Source organism: Amblyomma americanum, chromosome 1 (assembly GCF_052857255.1).
Source record: "Amblyomma americanum isolate KBUSLIRL-KWMA chromosome 1, ASM5285725v1, whole genome shotgun sequence".
Classification (NCBI taxonomy): Eukaryota; Metazoa; Arthropoda; class Arachnida; order Ixodida; family Ixodidae; genus Amblyomma; species Amblyomma americanum.
The window spans coordinates 112794575-112814748 of record NC_135497.1 but is presented as its reverse complement, the minus strand read 5'-3'; the positions used below and the strand labels follow the sequence as shown (position 1 = coordinate 112814748).

Below are 20174 nucleotides of genomic sequence, written 5' to 3'. Positions count from 1 at the left end.
GTCACAAAGAAACGACCTCATCGACGCCACTCTGCGGTCTCTTCGCGCGCCTTCACCCGGAGGCTTTCGCTAAATTCTTATATTCGAAGGCACCGCATTATCAATCGATACCATCGCACACTTGCGCTGTCGTGAAGCAGCTCTGTCAACAACTTGCAGGGCTATGATGGAGCGACGAAGAACATTATGTACATTCGGCGGGCAAGTACGAAACAACATCGCGTGTCCACAACGAAGTACTCTCACTGCACTCAGCTCAATCTGGAGAATTCTGAATCTGGGACTGCCTAAACCGTGAACCGAAAGGAAGATTCGCCGAGCTCGAATCTAACAGGAGAGCTCGGTCAAACAGCAGTGGGTCGATGCACGAGAGAGAGACAAAAATGCAGATTGCGCATAGACACGTTCAATGAAAAGCGCGCCAGCCTCTTCTGGCTCGGAGTACTCACGACTCGTCTGGGTTCGGGAGGCTTGAGAGTTATTGGCCGGGAAAAAAACAAAATACGAAAAACTGTGAAGTCACATCTATGATTTGAATACTGCCCTATGGGTTCCGGGCGGAGAAAGGAGAAGTGTGGCAGAGTGCAGGGCGAGCCGGTGCGCGTGCACAATCGAACGTTGGAGCCTGGCTTCGAGGCAGTTGCTGTGGTTGGTTGAGTGGCGGGTCGTATTTTGGAGCTCGGCCTTTCCCCAAGGCCAGAGAGCCCGCACCGGCTGGGCATCCAGGTCTGGGGTCTGGCTTCCCGTACACGCTACCCACCACGGTACCCTGCCTGCTGTCTCCAGCCTCCCGCTAGCCAGGCGGCATACCGGTGAGCACCCGCCTGCTGACTCCGGCCTCCCGGTAGCCAGGCGGCCAACCGATGCGCTCATCCCTGCTTGTACCGGCCTCCTGATACTTCCCCGGTGACCGGGCTGCACCTCCGCCACCGTGTGCTTCTGGGCCGACTAAGACTGTCGCACCGGAACCCATTGTCAGACGCTGATGTTCACCTCGACATAGGTTGTGAGTACCCTGCAGTGTGTGTGTGTGCGTGTGTAAAAGCAGGAGACATTATACCTACGTCCTCGTCGCTCAAGAGGAAGTGCGTCGTTATGCGGGGTGTGGCCTGTACTAGTGGCTAGGCCTCCTGAACGGTCCTGAGCCCATTAATTACATCACATTTTGCGAGCCTGCCAGGATACGTCAGCGAGAGGGCCGATTAGCTGATCCGTATTCACGCTGAGAGCTAAGCTTGAGCGGCAATCGACCTCGAACGTCTAACTACGTTGGGTACGCAACTGGGCCTCTCGGATGCGGAACTGAGAGAGGGTAGAAAGTGAACGCTCAGCACAGAGGGAGGCACGGGCTGCGGAAAGAGAGGAAAGTCGGGAAGCCGCTGCGAGAGGGAAAGATTCTCGAATTCAAACTCAGACTCCAAGAAGGAATTAGGAGTAAGGAGACCGCTCTTGTGGAAACTCTCCCAGCGTAGAACCATGCCCTTTCTCTCAATCCGCAAAAGCTGTTATCGTTGTTTCATGAACGGTGCGACGACTTGCATGCACACTTACAGCGTTTGCATGCACACTTGCAAGGCACAGGGACACTATATCTCTTTGATGGTACCGTCACCCAATTAGCCGAGGCAAGAGTGCAAGCATACGCCCTACTTCTCAGGTGAGGTGACAGCACATTGCATGAAACGCCCCTTGTACGACGTCATTATCGGCAACATCCTAGGTGTCTGGGAACCGCCTGACCCCGACCCAGACTGGATGAACGCACGCGTTAGCGAGCATGACACGGCGCCAGTTCACCAGGGACACCTCCAACCTAGAAATTCGGAGCGTTGTGTTACCGTCGTTGCCAAGATACAAGAGGATAAGTTAACGCCGTTGCATATGCCACTAATTCAGTGCTGTGACGTCACAACAAACCAATTAGCTGAAGAGCGGTGGAAGGATGCAACACTCAAACGGCTCTTCTCTAACCTCAATAAAGAGTTTGTATACGGCAGCGGTCATAAATACTTCTTCCGTGAAGAAGGAAATATCCTCTGCCGAGATTACATCGTGTCGACCGGCAGGAACTTCAAACATATTGTAGTAGCCGTAGCGTTCAGACCTCAAATTCTACAGATGGCCCATGAAAGCATCATGGCTGGGCACCAGGGAATACGATGCACGACCGATCGCACACTAGAGGATTTTTATTGGCTTGACCTACACGGAGATGTCACGCGATTCCTTAAGTCGTGCTATCGATAAATGCCAAAGAACCACACCAAAGGGCAAGGTTGGCATTCTACCACTTGGCAACAGGCTGCTGATCAATACTCCTTCCGAACGGATTTCCGTCGACCTCATACGGCATTTCTCACCCAAGTCTGATAAAGGCAACCGATACGTGTTCACGCTGATGAACTTCGCGACACATTGTCCTGACGCCGTCGCAATTCCTGTCATTGACGCTGTGCACGATGCAGAAGCGCTAGTAGAAATGTTTTCTCGCCTCGGTATCCCCCCAAAAATTGTAGCTGACCAGAGAGCAACCTTTACCGATGACCTCATGAAGGATGTAAGCCGTCTCCTCTCCATCAAGGTCCTCAAGACGTCGCCTTACCACGCGCTGGTGAATGGCCAGGCGGAAATGTTTAATGGAACTCTTAAGACAATGCTTAAGAGCATGTGCCAAGAACAGCCTAGGTCTTGGAATAAGTATCTGGCCCCATTCCTCTTCGCTTACCGTGAAGTTTCACAGCGAAGTCTTGGGTTCTCTCCGTTCCAGTTGATTTATGGACGTCATGTACGAAGGCCACCGACAGTACGAAATGAGCTCTGAACAAATCAGAGCATTGATGGAGAAACTCGCTCAACGTACGCCTATCTTGTCGACCTCAGAAGCTGGTTGAAAAACACGTGGAAGCTTTCTCACGAGCAACTCGAGAAGGCACGCCAGAAACAGAAAACATACTATGACCATAAGAGTCACCCCACAAGGTTAGTCCCGGGCGACAAGGTGCTGATTTTGCTGCCCACAGATTCTAACAAGCTGCTCATGCAATGGAAAGGGCCATCCGATATCCTTGAACAAAAAACGACGTGTATTACCTTGTACAGCTAGCGCACAAGAGCGAAGTTTTTCACATATATATGCTTAAGATGAAGAGCGCAAGCCCCCGGTGACGCGGAAAGTATCGGCCGCCGCAGAGACCGACCAACTCCCATTGGACCTTGAAGCACTCAATGTGGAGTGCCCCGTAGAACTGCCTGCTCTGAATCTCCGTCAAACACAGTGCTCTGCGGACGTCCAATTCGTTTCAGGTCTTTCAGAGGCGCAGACTGAAGAAGTACGAAGTTTGTTCCGTGAATTCGAGTTTATTTTTGCAAGATTACACGTACACCATCGACTGCATAAAAGCAACCGATAACGTGGGTGCTGATTATCTTAGCCGTGTTTGATTGCCCCACAATAACTTAGCTTAGTCACCATGTCGGATCCGATAACATTATTGCTTCTTTGCCTCCTGCTTGTGCGTGTTGACAACTGTATTCCTCAGCACGCGGACTTGCATCTGTATGTACATATGAACGTATGTCTGTGAACAGACAGGAACTGTGAACATTCCTCGCGGGGGACATTTCCGTTCTGTCCCCCCCCCCCTCGTGGTTCCAGAACAACTGTAAACCACTGTCTTGAAACTGGGGGAGGTTGTGATGATGTGGATTGTGCTCTATGGGTTCCGGCAGGAGAAAGAAGTGTGGCCGCGTGCGGCGTGCCGGTGCGCGTGCGCAATCGATCCTTGGAGCCTGGCTTTGAGGCAATGGCTGTGGTTGGTTGAGCGGCGCGTCGTGTTTTGGAGCTCGGCGTTTCCCCAAGGCCAGCTAGCCTGCACCGGCCGGGCATGGAGGTCCGGGGTCTGGCTGCCTGCGCACGCTACCCCCCACGGTACCCTACATGCTGTATCCACCCTCCGGCTAGCCAGTCGGCCTACCAGTGAGCACCCGCCTGCTGACTCCGGCCTCCCGGTAGCCAGGCGCACTACCGACGCGCTCCTGCCTGCTGGTACCGGCCTGCTGATACTTCGCCGGTGACCGGGCTGCACCTGCGCCGCCGTGTGCGTCGGCGCCGACAAGGACTGTCGCACCGGAACCCAAAGTCTGATGCTGATGTTCACCTTGACATAGGTTGTGCGTGCCCCGCAGTGTTTGTGTGTGTGTGTTAGTGTGTATGCAGGTGATTGTATACCTTCCTCCTCGTCGCTCAAGAGAAACAGCGTCGTTATTGAGGTATTCACACGGGCGATGTAATTCTTCCCTAAGTGACGGCGGCTGCTCACACGTCATGCCTTCGAGAGAGCTCGCGGCGACGCACCATCATATTTTGCTCCCGCGGCCGCCGCCGACCAAGGAAGGGACCGTTCATTCAGCCTGCGCATTCACTCCCCGTCTCCCCGGGAGATGTGGCATGCCTGGGGTGCAGCCCGCTAGCGTCTTTCTTCATTTGGCTGTTCCCCATCGGGTTTCTTTTCTCTCATCTCCCCTCATATCGCGCATCTATTCTGTTTTCCCCTTCGTCTTCTCTTTTTTTCGCCAAACCCCGCAAGGGAATTGATTTGACCCCTTGGTTCCTTTTTGACAGCTGCCCCTCTGCCTCCGCAGCACGGACGTTTCGCTCGTCCTTCTCGGCGTCTCGCTGCTAACCCAGGCTGAATCCGAGAGCAGGGACGGACTTCGGCGGATCGGCGACGTCGCTCACTCCTCTCCGCATCCATCCTCGCCGATGTCCCCAGTTTGATTACCGCTTTATACGGCGGTCTGTAACATCGTTATGTGAGTATTGTTCAGAGGACTTGACGCGTATTGCTTTTTCTTGCGCGTCTCACCATTCCCAAATGGAATGTTTTTTTTCGGGAGCACTGCCCTGAACTGCGTTAGAATGACATATAATCGGCAGAAAGAAAATTTTGTTTGCAGTTGCATGACACCATGTATATGCCAAGTTATCAACAATCTTCAGTGGTCCATGGGCTTGTTCGCCCGTCATGTTCATATTCAGGACTCTCCTGCCCCAGTTTTTGTGCGTAGTGTTTGTGCGCAGATAGTGTGTGCACTAGCGTTCAGTCATGGGTAGAGTGCCATATAAGCTGGCTGCGCAGGCTTTGTCTTCTTGGACATTTTTGAGTCATTACTGAAATAACAGTGCATAAGAGGAAAAACAAAGAAAACTGCAAGGCAGCGCTTGTCTTGGGGGGGGGGGGGGGGTGGATTTATGCCCTCTTGGAGTAACGCACCAATCGCTCTTGAATTTTTTCGTCAAAACAATGGGGTCCAGCATGATTATCGTGTGGAAAGTTTCTGTATTTATGGGTAGGGCCGTCTGCCCCCTCCTCCCACCTCTCTATCAATAAACCCCTAGCTTGTCTTGCTGTTTTTTTCTACTGTTTGCCTCATACTTCACACTGTAAATTGAGAATATATCACCAACTTGCCTGGAAGTCATTCCTGTTCATGATTGAACTACATATATATAGTGCAAGCAATGCGCTATCTCTTCTTGGAGCAAAAATGTACACCTATCCAATAAGTACATACAAGTGTAAACAGAAGAAGTAAACAGATTCAGTAGCCTTGTACTCCTGTTTACGCGTGCCCTAATAGAAATTCGAGGCTTGGCATGTGCATGATAATAGTGGTCGATCCTGTAGTTTCTCGTGAAGACACAATAGTTCATGATTTCTGCTGGGACGGGCACCATTCACAAACAAAATATTATGCTTTGTTTACTTGTGCTTGCATCTATACATGTGATGGTTGATGTTTAATCAGAACAGTGCAGTGTAGTGCTGTCATTCAAATTGTGGGGTAGTGGCATGTGTTTCTTGATTGGTGTAATGCTCAGAATCTGGCATTGCTGCAGTATAACTTTCAGCCATGTGTGTTCTTTTTCTTTATTGCAGGTCTGTCAAGGAGTGGTGCCTTAAAGATTTTCAGATTGGCCGGCCACTGGGCAAAGGAAAGTTTGGCAGAGTGTACCTCGCCCGAGAAAAGGAGACAAAATTCATTGTGGCTCTTAAGGTGGGTCCCAGGGTTTCTAGCAAGTTCTTGCACCACTTCAAAACATATGACGAATATGGACATAAGAACACAATATGAAAAGAAAATTGAAGCGCAAATAGAAGCTGTCAGTTTGGTACAGCAATGTTGGCACAAGAACAAATGAAAACTTGCCCGCTTCTGGCGCAGTCAACCCTCCGTTCCGATGATGGCTTTTTTCACTACCTTCCTGTGGCTTCTTTCGTTGCGCTCATCATTTACTGGTATCATTCAAAAGTTCCCTTCAATGATTACCATGGGCATATTCTAAAGCAACAAACAAGGTGGTTTTTGTGACGATTCCAGTCAAGTTTAAAAGCTCTCGGTGGACGCTATAATTTACAAATATTTCTTAAAAAGTACTGCTCGGATTTGATCTGGACAACACCTTGGCACACATTCTTGACTGCCTCTTCCCCTGTGAAATAGTAGGAAATCTGGGCGAGCCTTGCTATTGGGTGTGCTGAAGGGCTGTAGGCAGGATCAGGGACGTAGCAAGGTGCAGTGCAGACCTTTTTCTTTTTTTGGCAGGCCAGGCAGTGTGGGTTCAATGTGAGGAATCATTTTTAATCTTAACAAAGCTAGCTAGCTTAATTTTTTTTCTGGTGTGGGTGATCAGTGCTGGAATACTGATCGCTTGTGAACTTTTCGTAACCTTGGTATATGTCATTTCGTGGTTTCTTTAAGGCACTTGGCGCTGTTTTAAAGAAGTAAGGACTCATTTTGTCTGGCTGCAGTGGATGGCACACTCCTCACTGCAGGACGCTTGCTGATTAGTATGTGCCAAGTTACAGGTATTTTCCATTCTCGTACGTTGTATGCAAGGTGTTGTATACAAGGTGTCGGGTACCGCAATGGCCAGTTCCACATATGTGGACATTACTACAGTCCAACTGAACCAAAGCGAAAACTAGACTGCTGGCACACCTCATTCGCCTCTGGCCTAACTACGTTATTCGACGATCAGTTTTTTATTCGGATGTTGTACAAGGACATTGGGTATCAAATATTGACCCTCTGGTGTGCATTCACTATCTGCGAAGTTCCACCTACCTTCAGACTTTCAATGGAAATTTTCTGTTCAGTGTTGCTGAGGTGGCAAGCTGCAAGGTTTGATAATGACCCATGGAAAAGCGTTGCGAAAGGCATACAGAGAATAATGGAAAAAAGTGGGACAGGTGCTCACTTTGGTGAATTTCTTTATTCGCAATGTTGAGTCTGTGCCTGCCTGTCCTCACATTCACGCATGGTCTCATGCTTGGCAAAAAGGTGCACCAAGAAGGCATCAAGAACCAATTAAACAAACTGATAAGCCACTTCGTTCTGAGGGATGAAATTGATACCTATCTAGCATGCTAGACACTTCCTTTTAATCTTGGTTTCTGTCTGGCCTAATCTCATCGTCCTGGTGGAGAACCTTATTTCTTTTCTAACAGCAGAGCACGCCTACAGTCTTGACCGGACTGGCCCGGTATGTTAACCTGCAGCTTTTCTCCTGTATTTTGGGACCAGTCCAGTTGCTGAAGTTTGTAATATTGTGTAGTATATTCTACAGGACAGGGTGAACTCGGGACTAATGGTCGAGGCCTTATTCCTGCAGCGGAAGTAGTTATGGCGACAATAGTTGTAGTGGTGATTATATCGTAACGAGAGGTGATACATATTTGACCCAGGTGTTATTTTTATTGCCCAAGAAGGCAACATTTGATCATTTCTTTTTGCTGCACCTTATTTGCTTGGCCTGTGAGCGTATGGAGAAGCATTGTGGGGTGTTTATTAAAGCAATGCATTGAAATGTCCGGTTTTTAATCAGCCTGTTAATTGCCTCTTTCCTGCTGCTCTCCTTGTGTCTTTGTTGCTGTTATCCTTAAAGAATTGCGTTATATATGTTGACCAGTGCTTGTTTCACTATTAAACAAGTTGTACATTCATTCAAGAGAGCAACAGCAAAGAAAACCAGAAGCGCATACAAAAATAAATTGCACACTAAATGATGCTGTTCATTACACAGGTATTAGTTAGATCTGTACTCTGAGACCTGCGCTTTTAGCGCCCTAGCATACACGTTTTTTCAGTTTCCGAAATGATCATTAAGCATCCGTGCTGCAATCTGTCTGCAAACCAACAAATGGTTTAAGGCGAGCAGAGCTCATCCAAATGATTCATTGCTTTGTCAAGATTGCTGCAGGGGTAATAAATGATCATTTTGGTACCATTTTCGAAAAAAATTTCCGGTAGAGAGTCATGCATTGATCAACATGCAAGCTTCAAACGTGTATAAGTTGTATGGCACATATAGCAGGGTTTCCTGCAGCTCCGTAGGAAATTTATCATATCCTCTTCGAGTATTTCTATGGGCAGCTGTCTTGAAATGCATTTTGCTCAAACTGGTAGGTGCTAGCAGCCTTTCTTATCTGTGCTAAGGAACTATCTTTGGTCACATGGAAGCATTCAGAGTTAAAGGCTGTTCTGATTATATGATCAGAGCCTCTCAGGTTCTGACATTCAATTTACAAGTCTTCGCAGCATCTGAATTGTGTACTCGGCACACTACATACCGTTTCATACATAGCGAAACTGTGGCTTTTTATATATAGAGACGGTGCCGCGGAGGCACAGATTTTTTTAGATGCTACGTGAAGGTTTGAATAAATAATTTATTTCTGAATGTTGTGTCCCTTTGAGAAATTGTAATGACCGAAAGCAAGCGGCACTTATAGGACTGCAATTTATGCATAGTCACAGCTGTGTACAAACTAATGTAATGAAACACATATGTAGCCTGTTTGTCAAGTGGCACATTGAAGAGTTCTGGGCAATGCGCACTTTTTTGCGAATTAATCCCTGGTATTTAGAGCTAAAAATTTTCTCTGGTGCTTTGTTTTTGTTATGGTAGAAGTTTCATGGTATGATGAAAGTGTATAATCGACAGACATCTGAAATTGGTTTGGAAACCAATTTCAGATGTCTGTCTGTCGAGCATACACTTCCAGAATTAATCCCTGGTATTTAGAGTTAAAGATTTTCTCCGGTGCTTTGATTTCGTTTTTTGGCACAAGTTTCATGGTATGATGGAAGTGCATGCCCGACCGACATCTGAAATTGGTTTGGAAACCAAGCCACATGAAAAATGAAGGTAACGATCAGTATGATGGAAGTGCATGCTGGACAGACATCAGAAATTGGTTCGGAAACCAAGCCACATTGAAATTGAAGGTAACGATTAAAAAGTGACTATAACACTTTCGGCAGCGTTGAAGATGGGGTTTCAATAGAGAAAGCAGTCATGTCTTCAGTGGTGCCATGGGGACTACAGTAAACAATATTCAATGGCTAGGATGATCTCTGCTATTCCCATGCTGATATTGAATGTTGAGAAAAGTCCTGCAGCGTAACACTCCATTGCCCCTCACTTGATCGTGGATTGCATCCCGACTCAGCAGCCAGTCCCGTTTTAATAGAGATGAAACAGAAAAGGTATTCGTTAGCTTTGGAACCTCCATGCACATTAGATCCCCAGGTGGACTAAGTTTTTTGGGCTTTCCACTACGCCACCACTTTCTCATATTTTACTCCTCCTTCCATCCCCTTCCGTCTTGGCATGGTTTTGATGCCTACTGAAGACAGTGCACACTTCTCTGAAAAACCAAATTAAAAAATTTTTTCTCGCTTTATTTTAGGCATACTCCCTGGCTACGTTTGCCTGCAAAGCCAAAATATCCAAGGTGCTAGAATGTAGGGCACAGTACACAGCATGTGCTAACTACAACAGTGAACACTCAAAGAAAGAAATGAGCATTTTAAGCTGGCTGCGTCAGCCATGAGTGCATGGGTGCACTGTCTTGAACAATAATGCTGCATGACTAGGGCAATCCCTTATTGTGTACCTGTTCAAGAAAAGAAGCCACATCTACCTCAGCCTGATGCTAACATATGCAATGCGAGTGTTATCTACTGATCGCCAATTTGAAATTCAGTAGAGCAAATCTGGTGGTTCTCGGAGCTTCACCTGCTTCCAGGTCAAAAGTTGGCAATTTCGATGTCCCTACCTTACATGCAGCATATTGTGATTTTGCAACTACCGTGACGCTTTGTACACAACTGTGTGCAGCTGTGTTGGAGGCATGTACGTAAACAGTTTGCTTTTTTTGGGTCCGCTTAGATAATGACTGGGAGGTTTCATTTGCATTAGAAGTGGCCAGTGACACCTAAAATGTTTGAGCAAGAGCTATCTTTATTAGGTTTAGTTTAAGCTTCACTTTCCTGTTCGCTATTCTTTTGCAAGAGCTTCTGCTTGAATCCTTCTGAGGTCCCAGTAGTCCCTGTTCTACCATTTACATGACCTCTCCGCATTTTTTATTGCTGCTTGTAGAGTCTGAGATAGAGTTGTAGGCCAGCTTTTGCTCAGCAAATGAACGTGTCCATTGTGGCATTCCCGAGGTTGATTTGTGTCAACTCAGTTAAGTTTCTGAACTGGCTACTATGGTGCTACTTCCTATCTAGACCGGACAAACTGCTGACACATGTGTATCTGTTTCATTCTTATGCAATTACAAGCTGTTGTAGTAGTTGCCACTTGTCCTGTGCCATCCAATACGCCAGACGGCCTTAGCGGGTCATGTCACGACGGGCCAAATTTTTAACCAGAAGTGAAGTGAGCAGGCTTGCTACTTAGGTCTAGCAATTCATGCCATTGTGCGCTCGGAGGCAATGGGCAAATCCCAGACTTCCGTTTTCAACAAAGAAGGGGCAGTGATAGCAGTGTGTTCTTGTGCTAGTAAAAAACACTCTCAAAAGCATGCCTTTTCCAGTTTCCACCTACATCTCCTGACAAGTAGCAGGTTCTCAAGAGCACCCTCTCTGGCATGCATGTTTGTTACGGCTCTGGTCTACCGGATGACTGCTTTATCGAGCATGAGAATGTGTGTGTTTTCGTGTCACTACAATGGAGCATTCGCTACCAATGCAATTGCAAGTAAGAGCTGCTGGTAGCTTGCTGAGATCTCAAACTCTTGGTTACGACTTGCTTTGAAAACACATAAAGCCCACAAAGAGGCCCCGTAAAAGAATTGCGAAAAACGTCCACGCAGGTGATGTTTAAGTCGCAGCTCCAGAAGAACAACGTGGAGCACCAGCTGCGGAGGGAGATCGAGATTCAGTCTCACCTGAGGTGAGGCTGCTTTTTCATATTGCACTGCATGGCACATGACGCATGAAAGTTGTTGCACCACTTGCTGCATTCAGAACAATAACTGATGCTGAACACAAGGAAGACAGCCGACACAGCCATCAACGGCTTGGAATGGCGGGAGTCGGGACTAATCATTTTCGAAGGAATGGAGAAGATGAATTGATATTGAACCATTAGATGGGTATAACGAGCTGGTGTTAAGTGACTTTATTGCTACAGAGTCTTTTTTTCCCTTCACTGCTGTCTAGAATAAATCATGATTTTTAGAACGGTAGCTCGAAACTGCAGAACATTCCGCTTCTAGTAGTATGTGCAACGTATTCAATGTTTGTGAAAGCTTTCAATGTAAAGCAAGGTGAAAAATAGTGTGTCATTAGCTTATTCCTTAAGGGCATTCTTGAGTGAGATGTAGTTCTAGGTCTTCCTTCAGAAGCCGCCGCAGTGGCCCAGTGGTTATGGTGCTCTGCTGCTGGCGTGAAATGCGCGGGTTCAATCCCGGCCATGGAGGTCAGCTTTCAATAAAGGCGAAATGCTAGAGGCCATGTGTACTGTGCGATGTCCGTGTATGATAAAGAACCCCAGGTTGTCGAAACTACTGGAACCCTTCACCACAGCGTCCCTTTTTGCCTGAGTTTCCTTAGGACATTAAACCCCATGAATCCAGAGTCTTCCTTTCGAAGCCACACCACAATTGTTTCCTGAGCAATTTTGGCATTGACTCCTTCGCACACGTGGGCATACATGCTTGCTGCTTTTGTGATCAAAGAAGCGTTTGAATTTGGGGTCATGAGTTCTTTTGCGAGTGCTTTAAGTGGTATGGGCACCACGCTCTAAACAGAAAGGAGTAAAAATGGGGTGTGCTCGAGGACAGATTACTTCCTTTTTTACTCCCATGTAGGGGTATTCGTGTTCAGGGTGCACATACATACATACATACATACATACATACATACATACATACATACATACATACATACATACATACATACATACATACATACATACATACATACATACATACATACATACATACATACATACATACATACATACATACATACATACATACATACATACATATACATACAAGTTTTATTCTCCACAAAGAAGTGGACGGAGGTGGAGGGAAAAGCTGTACATTTGCGGCTTGAAAAATCCTCCGCCCCCTTACAGTGTATACACCAGCAGAGTGGGGCAGTAGACAGTCCCATTTTGTTGTTGCAAAGAGAAAAGAAAAACAGCCCTGTATCGCATCAGACAATAAAATAAGCCTAAATAAGAGTTTCAATAGAGCACTGGATTTGGACGCCTGGAGAAAAAAATTTTTTTCGAAAATGAAACAATGTAATGTAATTGAACATAAGGATATACCTTTGCATTCATTCGCAAAAAAGAGTATGATTAGCAAAATATTTTTATATATTTGGAAGAGACATATTGAGTAGATCTGCGCCTTCTTTTTCTGCAGCATTCAATAATCGCGGAAGATTATACCGGAGTGTTTGTTGTCCATAGGCAGTGCGACATTATGGAACTTTCCATCGTTCTGGAGTTCTGGTGCTGCAGGTGTGATAATTGGATCTTAATTCTGCCATTTCCGTAAAAACTGTACTCTCTCGTTGGACACTTAAACGATACTGCCTGTATAATTTGTATTCGTATATATTTCTTACTTTCAATAAATTAAGCGAAGCAAAGATATGTGAAGATGCTGTGTTTTGAATGTTTTCAATTATTCGTACTATTTTTTTCTATAGCCTTTCAAGCTTCAACACATTAGTTTTTGTTGATGTTCCCTAAACTAAATGAGAGTAGTTTAGTTGGGAGACAAAGAGAGCGTTGTAGACCATTAGTTTAACTTCTTTGGAACAGTATAGCGGTTGCGATTTAAAATTTCAGTTATGCAGCTCAGTTTGCTGATTAGACTGTTTACATGATCATTCCGTTGTAAAGTTGAAGTAAAATATACCCCTAACCCCTTAACAGTATCTACCACATCAATGGCAGCGGATCTAAACATTACGGTTCCTTGTAACGAAATATGTTTAATTTTTGGTCGAAAAACCAAAAACCAATTTGCGCAAAAAAATATTTGCTTTAGTAATTCCTCCAGCTTCAGAACGTGATGGCACCAAAGCACTCGTGTCATAGGCATATATAACGAACTTGGTATCTGAGCAGATATGTACAATATCAATAATGTACAAATTAAATAGGACAGGGCCTAAAATTCTACCCTGTGGGACTCCTGAAATTATTTTTTTTCTCTGAGAAATAAAACCATATATGTCGACATATTGAAATCTATATGATAGGTAAATTTTGAGGAGAGCCAAAACATGTCCCCGTATACCATAATGATGCAGTTTTTCAAAAAGGATAGTATGACTAATATAATTGAAACCTTGGCTAAAATCAACAAAAATACCCATAACAATACATTTCTACAAAATGCTTTAGAATATATTCCTTATGGTCCAACAGTGCCAGCTCTGTAGACATGTCCCTCCTAAAGCCATATTGCGAAGTAGTTATTATATTATGCTTGCTGGAGAAGCGCGATATTCGATCTAAGATTTTCTCGAGACTTCGAAAAGGCAGGAAGAATTGACATCGGTCTGTAGTTCGATACATCATTTTTATTTCCTTGCTTATATAAGGCTATCACACGGGCGACTTGCATTTTTGTAGGAAAAAAAGCTGTAGAAATGCAGAAATTAAAAATATGCGCTAAAATGGTGCTGATTATACGTATCACATACTTGACGGGTCTTATTTGTATACCGTCAGCATCAACACTATGAGAATTATTTAAACTAAAAAAAGAGAACACACTTCATTTGCATCTGTTGGTTCAAAAAAATATTGTGCTAGAGTTTTTCTGCCCTAAACTTTTGTATGATGCCTGGTTTTTAGTAGAATCTCTGTTAACAAAGTAGTCATTAAAAATATTTGCCATTTCTTCTCCTTTTGACATCTGTTCTTCGTGAAAAATTTCTTCAACTCTCTGATTTTTCTCGCTCCGAGACATCAGTGCATTTAAGTTATTCCGCATTAAGTCAGTGCGCTTTACGTTGGAACCGAACATATTCTCATAGTACAGTTTTCTTGCTTTTCTTAGCTGCTTAGTCAAGTCATTAAGAAATTTTTTGAACGTAGCGAGATCAGATGCTGTACGAGTTCGCATAAATGTTTTAAACAGACGTTCTTTCTTTTCTATCTTCTTCAATAGGTACTTTGTCACCCTTGGTTTTCGACATCTCTTTTTACCCGTATAGCGTTTGAAAACGAAGTGACGTTGGTATACCGAAAGAAACAAACTCAAAAAGGCATCATAAGTTGTGTTCGCATTTGATGCCTGAAGAACGTTGTCCCAGCAAACTGTTTCTAACTCATGACAAAAAGCTTCTAAGAGGGTAGGTGTAACAGGCTCTAAAAGATTAAACACTTTATGGTGAGAGTTTCCCCGAGTACTAAATTTTATGCTACAAAACACACGCAAGTGATCACTAATAGGGTAAGTGAGAACACTGGAACTGACAAGGTTAGCATCTTAATTTGTTATTACTAAGTCAAGAATTGTTTACATGGACGTCGTTAGTCGTGTGGGAGAAGTAATATGGTTTATACAGCCATTAGATAGCAATACATTTTCAAAATATGTTTTCTTCGTACTATTGCTGCTCATATCAACGTTAAAATCACCGGCAAGTATCACATTGTATCTGTTTTGGTTAACAAATGACAATGAATTATCTAAAAACACAAAAAATCAAGGAGAGAACCATCCGGATGCGAGAACAAGTTGCAAATACAGCATCTTTCACTTGCAGACAAATAATCTCAAAACTATCTGTGACACAAGAAAATTCTGAAAGCAAGACAGGCTGTACAAGAGAGCTTACTAGCACAGACACACCACCACCGCGACAAGAGGTTCTATTAACAGAAAAAGTTGGCATATCAGGAAGGTCAAAAGTGTCACAACTGCTTGATTGCCATATTTCTGTTTTCATCAGAACATCAAAACAATTCTCAAGCTTTTTTGACAAGGATTCTAGTTCCGCAACCTTGTTGAACACAGACTGTGCATTTAAGTGAAAACAACGATGGTAACCATGTGTCTGACCACCAAGCTCTTTCAAGAGTTCTTCTAAGGTAACGTGCCCTAGGTGCGCCATTTCAAGATAAGGGTCACGGGTTCCCGACTACACGAAAAAGGCATTTAGCTACGAAGTGTGGAGAGGTCACTCATGCTCTTGATAACCTTAGCGCCATCGCCACTCTTTCTACGCACCAAAATTTTGCCATTGACATGCCACACATATGCAAAGCCAGCCTGTTCAGCCCACTCTTTTGTGGCTTGCAACAATACTCTGGAACAGTTGGTCATGTTTTCTGCGATGTACACTGAATCGTATTTTTCCCTAAGAACCACCCGTTTCTGCAGTAAAGCGTCTCTAAGATCCTGCCTTACAAAACGGGCAATCACACCTTTTGTCTTTCCTGGTTTCGCCGACATCATATGAAGTGCGAGGGTGTCCACCTCAGTGAGATGGTTCATGCCAATCTTGTCCGCCACTTTGTTGACTTTTGACAAGAGGTCCTCTCCTTCCGCCTCACGAATGTCATGAATCTCGATGTTCAAGCGCCTGCTGCGCCATTCTAAGTCATGGACACTGAGTTGTAACTGAGTTATATCTTTTGATCCAGCATCTCTCTCGAGCTTATCAATTCTGCCTTTAATTCCTTTGATTTCCTTATCCTGCGTATCAAGGCGCTATTTTATAGTGGCAAACTCTTCATGTAGCATCTGGATTGAGCTCTCTACTGCATCTAGCTTTTCGGTGAGAGGGAGAAGGGAAGTCAATTTCCTGTTCATTTCCACAATAAGTACTTTAAGGTCGGCATCCGTATTCGAGTCACCGTTTGAGGCGTCACCCTTGCCTCCAGTCGAACGTTTACACGCTTCACAATTCCAAACCTTCTTAGCCGACCAACGTTTTGAAACAAATGTCGTTTCACTCATGCCTGAACATATCGCGCCATGAAAACAATATTCACACTCACTGCATGTGATGGCGTTATCGTCATTCTTTAGTTTTTCGCGACATTTGCAACCCCGAGTCATGGTGACCAATATCGACTAGCAGGTTTGACCAACCTGTGAAACACAGCGAAGAACGGATTATTCGACGTCCGCCCCGCTCTGCCGCTGCGGCCAAAGTGCATGGCGAACTACGCCCCTAGTTGCAAAAGTTTCCGCAGCTTTCGTCAAAGCCGTCGGCTCCCGTTGATTGGCTCCGTCTTGCTGATATGGAAACGATGCTTGAAACCAGTGCTTGAGTTCAGCCTTCCCAAGGAAAACAGGCCACGGTGAGATTCTTGTCCGAAGCACCGCGGAAACACTGCAGCATCTGCGACTGTAAAACACAGCGAAGAACGGATTATTCGACGTCCGCCCCGCTCTGCCGCTACTGCCAAAGTGCTTCGAATGCGCTCAGATTCTTGTATTGTACGGTCTCGGGCCTTCGGTATTCTCGGATGAAAAAAGTTTGGTCTTTTAATTCATTTGGAGAGTATGGTGCACTCTTTTTGAAAGGTATCTGAAATTTCCTCATTAGTACTACTCATAAGGCCGGCCAGCCATGGGATTGCCAGGCTTTTCGCACCAAACTGCACCGTTGTATTTAACCTGCTCAATGTTGCAGCAAATAAAAATTTTTCTTTAAAATTGGTTCATATCTGTTCCTAAACTGAATTTAACTCAAGGAAGGGCCACACCCAGGTTTCCTAGCTACAACTGTATGTAGCTGCAGAGGTAAGCAACTGGTGAAAAATGGTGTCCCTCATGCAGGCACCCAAACATCTTATGCCTCTACAACTGGTTCCACGACGAATCTCGGGTGTACCTCATTCTCGAGTATGCGCCCCAGGGGGAGCTGTACCGTCATCTCACCAGAGAAGGGAGATTCACCGACCAGAGAGCTGCCACAGTAAGCACCCTGCCTGCTTCTGCACCACTGTGATCTCTTCTAGGTGATCCCAGTGAGACACAGTGCTGTTATACTGAACAGCTTTCCTTAGAATTTATACTTCCATACATGCTCAGTATTGGTACTCGCTGTCTGTTGTGCCACTTGCCTCTTGTTTCAGTTTTTATGGCGACAGACTTGCCAGGGCTTAGCCTAGCTTGGCCGTTTATGTGGTGCCCTCTCTGTTTAGAGCTGTACACTGCACCCACAACAAACGAGGCTCTGCTTTGTGTTAACCACTTGCACTGCTGTGCAACATCACTGGATGTGATAAATTCTAAAGATATAAACATAAATTGCCTTTCCAACGGCGGTTGAGGCTTGATGTTGAACCAGCTGTATGCAAGATTTTGGTATACGTTGGAGGAGACCCTGGGTCAGATTGTTCTTGAGCCCTTTATAATCACCTTTTGCACAACTTGTGCATATTTTCTGAGCTTGTCAACTATGCGCCATAATTGGCTTCCGTAGCCTTATTGTTTTGGAACACAGTTATAACTGTGAAGGTCAAATGAGCCGCAGCTTCACTACTGACGGATGAGAAACATAAGGGCATGAGATCAGGGAGTGACTACAATACGTAGGATGAGGGCAAAGGCCAGCGAGAAATAAAAATAAGCAGGGTTCAGTGCGCATTTGCGTCCTCGGGTAACCCCATGCAATACCCTACCTCATGTGCGGGAGATAGTTGTTTCAAACTACACTGCCATCTGGTGCCTACCTTATGAGCACTGGCATACATTGGCTTTGTGCTCCCTTTCCCTGGAGATAAGATTCAATTTAAATATGTGCACCTGCCTATTTTTCTTCGCGAGTTTCGGCAGCGACCTCACAAGCAATGCTTTTGCTGAATGTTAACGGGGAGAATGGTTTACGACAGCTTTTTATGTATTGTTTTGCTCATACTGTGTGTAGGAATTTTTTTTAGGTACTCATCGTGATCCTGGTAGACTTGGTTGTGCTACGCAGCATGAGATGGTAGTTTTAAGCTGCGGTTGGCAGCTTCTAGCTAAGTGTGATAGTAGATGCCAATTGGTAATTAGAAATTCTGAGAAAACTCAGCCTTCAAAAACAATTCTGAAAAATGTCACACCACTAATCTGGTTAAGTTCACAAATATATGTGCGAATGCATATAATTCCATTATTTCATCATGATAAAGCTTTATCAGTCAGGCTAGCATTCCATTGGTGTGTATATGAGACGGAAAATCGCAGTGCCAGCACTTGAAACAAAATTTGATTTAAAGGATTTACTCGTCTTGCTTTCACTAGGGGCTTAACGGTCCAGAGACGTGTTCAACAAGCCGCCGCAGAGGCTTAGTGGTTATGGTGCTCGGCTGCTGAAACGAAAGACGCATGTTCGATCCCGGTCACAGCGGTCACATATCGATTTAGGCAAAAAGCGAGAGGCCAGTTTGTTCTTAAGTACAATGTATGTCACCTACATTATGACTTGGGGTACTTTGACAAGAACTGAACTGTTATTTCATCTGTAGTGTTCCAGGCCTTTTTTAGACTTTTGGTGTCTGTGTCTGTAGTGCACAGAGTACGGTAGTATATTGAGGCCACTTGCTGCCGTTTTATGCAGCTAATGGCCATCATCCACCCTCTCCGGAAAAAGCCAAGTGAGTGGTGTTTTCACAAATGTTATTGGCAGAAAATGTATGCTAGATTTTAACATGAATCACAAGACCGCTTACAGTTCCAAAGTCAGCCATCGAAGAAGCATATCAGTTCTGGTGGCTTGTTCCCTCGTGCAGTCCACTAGTGCTGCTAGCCATGCTGCTTGGTCACATACTTCATACCTCTTGTAGTATATTTAGACGGCAACAGCATTTGAGCAACGTTAAGTGTTGAAGGTTGAAGATATACCATTGACAAAGAGACCATTCTGGAGCCACTAATAAAACCACCACGACATATATAGCGGTGCTGTGCAAAACAACAGGGCACGGTTGCCATGCTCTTGAGGTTCTGATGGGCCTTTTCCTCTTGTGCAGTACATCTACCAACTGTGTAATGCACTCAAGGTCTGCCACAGTCTAAATGTCATCCACCGCGACATCAAACCCGAGAACCTGCTCCTGGGCATCAATGGAGAAATAAAGATTGCGGACTTTGGCTTGTCCGTACACGCGCCCTTTTCAAGGTAAGTGTATCAACCATTTTTTTTTTCAACTTGCAATCTCTTTTCTTTGTACCTGGGGATTGGGTGAATGTAAAGGAGACTGTATTACAGCCTTGTTTTGTGTGCATCTTTGCTTCTGTTGTGCACCTTGTGCACCTTACACAGCAGCGCAGTGGCCATAGCATTTGGCTTCTCAGCACACAAGATCTTGGTTCATCTTCGGCCATTGCTGCTCCATTTCAACAGGGGCGAAATGCAAATCCACCTTTTTGCTGAGATTTTGGTGCTCACTAAAGAAACGCCAATATTTGAAATATTGGCCTTCTGCTGTATTATGTCACAGCGAACGGCAGTTTTTGGCACGTAAAAGTTAAAACACACTAATCTACTGTCACGCCATTCTTCATCAGTGAGATACGCAAGTGATGTGTTTAAATTTCAGTGTATTACGATAACCCAGTTGAACATCTTAATAACAAGCTGGAAAATGAATGAGACTGATTATGAAACTCTTTTTAAAGCGGGGTTCGGGATGTATGGTGATACTCTAATTTGCTGAATAAAAGCTGATTTGTCCTTCACAGTAGTGCTTTCCTGTAATAATCTGCAGTGCCTGTGCATACACATGCATGCGCATATAATGGCACTACAACTTTCAAGAGGTAGTTGTCCGTGGTGAGAAAGGAAATGTATAGAGGTAACGGGATGTGTATGAGGGATTAGAGGGCAATCTTCCTCAATTC

The 20174-nt window shown here is 44.9% G+C and overlaps 1 protein-coding gene across 2 annotated transcripts in view; it reads left to right on the top strand.

The window, feature by feature from the left end:
- Window positions 1-630: 630 nt before the first annotated feature.
- Window positions 631-20174, top strand: part of LOC144134982 (aurora kinase A-A-like) — a 31449-nt gene continuing 11905 nt past the window's right edge. Inside the window, exons 1-6 of one of the 2 annotated variants that reach the window (XM_077667774.1) lie at window positions 631-1006; window positions 4642-4812; window positions 5940-6057; window positions 11166-11245; window positions 17124-17262; window positions 19304-19452. In XM_077667774.1, coding sequence (XP_077523900.1) covers window positions 4811-4812; window positions 5940-6057; window positions 11166-11245; window positions 17124-17262; window positions 19304-19452 — 488 coding nt within the window. In that variant the 5' untranslated portion in view covers window positions 631-1006; window positions 4642-4810. Of the gene's footprint in view, window positions 1007-4621; window positions 4813-5939; window positions 6058-11165; window positions 11246-17123; window positions 17263-19303; window positions 19453-20174 lie in introns of both variants that reach the window. The other variant, XM_077667768.1, reaches the window with a different exon arrangement.